This window comes from Dromaius novaehollandiae, unplaced genomic scaffold (genome assembly GCF_036370855.1).
Source record: "Dromaius novaehollandiae isolate bDroNov1 unplaced genomic scaffold, bDroNov1.hap1 HAP1_SCAFFOLD_27, whole genome shotgun sequence".
Classification (NCBI taxonomy): Eukaryota; Metazoa; Chordata; class Aves; order Casuariiformes; family Dromaiidae; genus Dromaius; species Dromaius novaehollandiae.
Genome location: NW_026991415.1, coordinates 7309990 through 7315989, shown reverse-complemented (window position 1 = coordinate 7315989; position 6000 = coordinate 7309990). Strand labels below are relative to the sequence as shown.

Below are 6000 nucleotides of genomic sequence, written 5' to 3'. Positions count from 1 at the left end.
AGGGCAGCTAGAAGGGTTTGAGAGTGCAGAGAGTGGAGTGGAGAGCTTGCTGTGATGTGCGTCTCCCATATACGAAGCACATGCAGACAGTAGAGACTGTGCCCGAAGGCAGAGGTAGGATTCATTTATTCGGGCACAGGTAGGAAACCCAAGATGCCCTGGGGCACTTGCCCAGCGGCAACTCCAAAGGCACATGGTTTTCCTGAATGTGCCATGCTGTATGTGCTAGAGCCCTGTGGTTGTGCTGGACTCCTCAGACATCCAACATGGTCCTGTAGGCCTCTTTCTATGTCATTAAATTGTCTGCACTGAATTACATTACCTGCTTGTAACATTGGAATCTGCTTGTGTCTCAGCTTCCTAGTGAGTGGGGCTCTAGTTGTAGCAGGCATCTGGGGTCATTTCAGATGTCCAAGGAAATTCCCCACCCAGCCCCCACCTCATGCTCCAGAAGGATGTGGGTCTCCCAGTTGTTCTATCAGAGCAAGCAGACACTGCACATGCCTTGGACCACCTCTGTTGTTTCAGATGTCACCAGGTGTCACCAGCTAACTGACTCCCACCCTCCAACTCCAGTAATTGCAATGGGAGCGTAGACAAGGAGCTCCCATGCAGACCCCACTGTTGTGCACACTTCAACTTGGGAAGAGGAATCTCAGCTCCTGTGTGTTTGTGGAGTTCATGGGAGGGATCTCAATCCCACTCTAGCCCGGGGGCTTTTAAACAGGCATGAATGCCAAGATTGATTCATATGAATGAAAACCTGAACCATGTGTCCATGACCTCCCTTCTTGTCCCCATCTAGGTGTCCTGCCTAATTATGAGATGGGAACAGGGCCTTCCGGAGCGGGACATTTCCACCCCTCACAGATAGTCATCCTCTGATGAAATAAATTGCAATGTCGCAATCTGTCTCCACTCTTTACAGAAGGACAATAGGTGATTATTTTAGTTTATTTCAGTGAACACTTCCCAGGAGGAGGGAGCACAAGGGACAGAGACATTCATGTCACTAACTGGGCCTTTGCTCCTAATATTGGCCAGGCTCCTGGGATGCAGGGAGCTCATGGCAACCTGGCAGCACTGCCCAGACACAGCTGTGTGCAGGAGCAGCTCCTCTGCCAAGAGCAGCAGGGCTGCGGGCACTGCCTGCTGCTGCTGACATGAGATGAGACAAGACAGAGAGAGGTGAAGGGCAGTGTGGAGCAGGAGGACAGAGGAGAGCTCACTGTGGGAGGAATCTGCGCAGATCTTTGTACAGTAAGTCTCTGTCTGTAGAGCAAGACTACTGAGCTTCCTGGAAAGGTCTTCTGAATGCAGCCCTTCCCATGACTGATAGGGTTTTAAAGGATCGCTCTGCTGGCTTCTCCTTTGCAGAAGAGGAGGAGATGGCTCAGAGAAGGGATTTCTTGCCACACCATCACAGGGACAGGGCATCTGGCTCCCTTCTCCCAGGGATGGCTGCAGGGATGTGAAGCCAGGGAATGCACCTAGGTCTGCGCAGGGCTGTAATTCAGAGCAGTGTCCCTGCACCCCAGGGTGCTGTGTGCCCAGGGCAGTGACTCTGCTGCCTGTGAGGTTCAGCACTCAGCCTGCCCGGGAAACTCCCCATGGTGCTGTGGGGAGAAACTCTGGGTGAGAGGGGGGACCCCTGGTAGGGCAGGTTCATTCTCCCATCAAGCGAGTGCTGCATGGGTCAGGGCTGCTCACAGCTCCAGCTCACCATGAGGACATTTGAGGGTGGAGTTTTCCATTGGACTTGTCTCTGCATGGTGGGAATGGAAATGCAGCAGTCAGGTTTAAACAAGGGGCTAAGAATCTTCACCACCACACTGAAGGAGGGATAGGTTTGCAAGTGCCTTCACCACTCCTCAGCCTACAGACAACACCAACATCACCTTGCCAGTCTCTTTGGAGATTTTCAGATCTGCTCTTTAATACCTGCAAATAGAGATATGCCCCTGGGCAGTCTCCTGCTGCTTGGAGGTTTCTGTAGGGCACAGCTGAGTTCATAGTGGGTGGGATGGGGTCTGTGTTGGGACAAAGGAACAGCTCCCAGCAAGGACATCTCCTAGCAGCAGAGAGATGGTCAGAGAGTGAGAGGAAACTGCCACCAGACACCTGATGTGAGGCTGGGGTGCAGGAAGTTCTCTGCCAGCCCCTGCAGGGCAGATGCTTTCCCCTGAGCAAGCCCCCGCCATCCTTCCTCTCTCACCTGGCAGAGGAACGGGGAATGAGATGACTGTCCTTCAGGAGATCCCACCTTTAAGACATTTGATGCTCCATGGGGTGTGCTGCCAGGCTGTGTGCTGCCCTCCAGAAGGGCACAGCTCTTCTGTAGGACATGTGTCATAGCTGAATGTCCCATGCAGAAGCCACAGAGGTGCTAAGGAAATGGAAATGCTGCTGCGGGTGGCTGTATGTGGGCAGCTGAAACAAGCACTGTGTGTCTTTGTCTAGCAACTGCGTGCTGAGAGCTCCCTCAGTGTCTGAGCCACATCGGAGTCCTTCTGATCATCGGAGCCATGTGCTATGTCACACCCTCTCCATCACTCTTGGAACATCTGAGCTGAGAAAGGGAGGTGAGTTTGGAGATCTGTGCTTTGCAAGCAGACACCACTGTCAGCACAAGCCAGTTTCCTTTAAGGGTAACTTGTGGCTGAGATTGTCCGCTGAGACAGGAGCACACCCAAGGCATCTGGGAATGGGAGTGATGTGGAGACCAGTGTGTTGGCTCTGTCCTAGGGCACAGGGAGAGCTTTTGCCTCTCAGGCCTCACTAGTCTTCACTCTGAGAGCAGGGGAGAGGTTGCATATTCCCACCGTGCAGAGCAGACAAACAAGCAGACAAGCCTCCCCCCCAAACCCCACAAAGTGAAGCTGTTGCTTTTGTGATCAAAATGCCTCAGAACTGCATGTGAAAATGTTAAACAGACTTTGTACATTACAGCAGGACTGACCCCTCATGGCACATGCAGCCAGCACAAACTGGAGCTCCAGACAGGGAGCTGAATCAAGGTCCTGCCGAGGAGAAAAGCAATGTTTGTGTGTGAGTGTGAGTGTTGCGGGTGTCTGTGAGAAAGGGAAAGACACTTGAATGGAGAAGACTCTCCTGACTTGTCACTGTCTTTTCTTCCTTTAACAGTCCCACATGCCTGGAGGGAGCAAAATGTCCAACAGCAGCTCCCTCAACGAATTCCTCCTCCTGGCATTTGCAGACACATGGGAGCTGCAGCTCTTGCACTTCGCGCTCTTCCTGGGCATCTACCTGGCTGCCCTCCTGGGCAACGGCCTCATCATCACAGCCGTAGCCTGCGACCACCACCTCCACACCCCCATGTACTTCTTCCTCCTCAACCTCTCTGTCCTTGACCTTGGCTCCATCTCCACCACTGTCCCCAAATCCATGGCCAATTCCCTGAGGGACACCAGGGCCATTTCCTACTCAGGATGTGCTGCCCAGCTCTTCCTGTTTTTCTTCCTCTTTGGAGGAGAGTATTATCTCCTCACTGTCATGGCCTATGACCGCTACATTGTCATCTGCAGACCCCTGCACTATGGGACCCTCATGGGCAGCAGATCTTGTGTGAAAATGGCAGCAGCTGCCTGGGGCGGTGGTTTTCCCCATGCTCTCCTGCACACTGCTAACACATTTTCAATACCACTCTGCCAAGGCAACACAGTGGACCAGTTCTTCTGTGAAATCCCCCAGGTCCTTAAGCTCTCCTGCTCAGACTCCTACCTCAGGGAACTTGGCCTTCTTGTGGTTAGTCTTTGTTTAGTCTTTGGGTGTTTCATTTTCATTGTGGTGTCCTACGTGCAGATCTTCACTGCTGTGCTGAGGATCCCCTCTGAGCAGGGCCGGCACAAAGCCTTTTCCATGTGTCTCCCGCACCTGGCCGTGGTCTCCCTGTTTGTCAGTACCTCATTTTTTGCCTACCTGAAGCCCCCCTCCATCTCCTCCCCAGCTCTGGATCTGGTGGTGACTGTTCTGTATGCGGTGGTGCCTCCAGCAGTGAACCCGCTCATCTACAGCATGAGGAGCAAGGATCTGAAGGATGCCCTGAGGAAAGTGATTTCATGCACATTTTTCAGCAGTGGTGACATTGCCAAAGCTCTCCACAAATGACTCTCAGTCCCCAGCACATGTCCTTGAGAAAATCTCCCCTACCCCGCAAGCTGGTCCCTATCCCCAAAGTCACCCGCAGACAATGCTCCGTTCCCAGCTGGAGGACTGAGCATCCAGCTGTGAGCCCGGGAGGATGAGCCCTCTCCTGAGTCCTCTGCAGGGCTGGCAGGGAGCATGTGGAGGAGATCCTGAGGCTGTCTACTGGGCCTGTAGATCATCCTTCTCCCATGGGAGCCCTCAAGCAGGGTGCCTTAGTGCAAAGATGCAGCAGAGCTTGTTGTTGTATGAACAGAGAGGAAAAGGTGTCCCCAGAAACTCCTCACACACCCAGCCCTTTTTACCAGCCATTTCCAGCACTGGCCATTCCCTGTGGTCCTGCTGAGGGGTGATCTTTGAATGTGACCAACTCCATTTGCCTGCTGGGCTCAGCACCTGTATGGGGGGGAATGGCCACCCTGCCTGACCTCTCTCCCTGGGCCCAGACCCCAGCAGTCCCCAGAGCATGGCCTTCTGCTAACCTGGGGGACAGGATCAGGGCTGGGCAGGGGCTGGAGCCTGGTGGGAGGCTGTTGGGCAGAAGGGCCATGGGGGAGGAGGCACCAAGGGCTGTCATGAGGACCATGCTGGGGGGATATTCCCCACCCCAGAATGTACCTTGTCCTATGGGGCGCCTGCACAGTGGAGCTGTGGGGCCAAACACAGGGCAGCAGGGCTGGGCCAGTGGAGGGATGAGGTGCAGATGGGAGCCACGACACTCCAGAAACTCCCAATGGTCATGGAGGGGACTCACTGCTGCTAGCAGGGTCAGGGGTTTCTCGAGGGCTACAGCCACCAGCACTGCCTGCCAGGACTCCCAGACCCAGCACAGGTGGTCAGTGCCCAGCACTGCAGCTCATGGTGCCCCTCGTCCTGTGTCACCGTCCTCTTTCAGGAGCACTGCCAGGTGCATCACTCCCTGCCCAGGTGTGGAGGGGAGCTGCTGGAGGTCTTCTCTTCTCATGCCTGCTGCTCTGAACTCTGCCCTCACATCAGCCCACAGGCTCTGCCCTGGGTAATGTTATATCTCCATACAGTCTCCAGTGCAGGAGACTGCAGAAGAGTTCTCAGGAACGCTCCTGCCTGAGGCTGGCACGGATGAGGAGGGACTTGAAAAGGCAGAAGGAAGAGCACAGAGGGTTGGAAGGGGAATGGGCTACCCAGGAAGAAGACACAGACATTGCTGTGGTGGAAGGGGTGGAGTTAGGCAAGGGAAAGCTCTGTTGGAGCTGGAGCTGGAGCTGGAGCTGGAGCTAGCAAGAAATGGAGAGGGCAACCAGAAGGGCTTCTATAAGGACGCTGGCAGCACAAGGCAGCGAGTCAAGGAAAATATGATCTCCCTGCTCAGTGGGTAGGGGATGTAGTGACAAAGACAGAGGAAAGGCTGAGGTGCTCATTGCCTCTTTTACCTTGTCTTTTACTGCTATTGTCTACTGCCAGGCCTCCCCGGCCCCTGAGTCCTTTGGCAGCATCTGTGTTAGCAAAGCCTCACCCATGGCAGAGGAAGATGCAGCTGGGGAGGACTGTTGCCCAATGGGCACACACAAGTCCACGGGACCAGACGGGAAGCACCCCAGGGTGCAGGGAGAAGTGGCTGGAGTCACTGCAATGCTGCTCCCAATTGTCTATGAAATGTCAGGGTGATCATGGAGGTTCCTGATGACTGGGAAAAGGCAGACCACACCCATTTTTCAGAAGGGCAAGAGGGAGGATCTGGGGAACAGCAGGCTGGTCGTCTTCCTCTCAGTCCCTGGCAAGGTGATGGAGCAAATCCTCCTGGAAACCATCTCCAAGCACATGAAGGGGAAGGGTTGGAAGAGGCAGCATGAGTTTGTT

At 54.5% G+C, this 6000-nt stretch overlaps 1 protein-coding gene across 1 annotated transcript; it reads left to right on the top strand.

The window, feature by feature from the left end:
- Positions 1-266: 266 nt before the first annotated feature.
- On the top strand, positions 267-4128 carry LOC112984743 (olfactory receptor 14A16-like). The gene is made up of 2 exons (XM_026102828.2): positions 267-274; positions 3546-4128. Exons 1-2 carry the CDS (start codon positions 267-269, stop codon positions 4126-4128), a joined length of 591 nt encoding a protein of 196 aa, XP_025958613.2.
- Positions 4129-6000: the final 1872 nt, after the last annotated feature.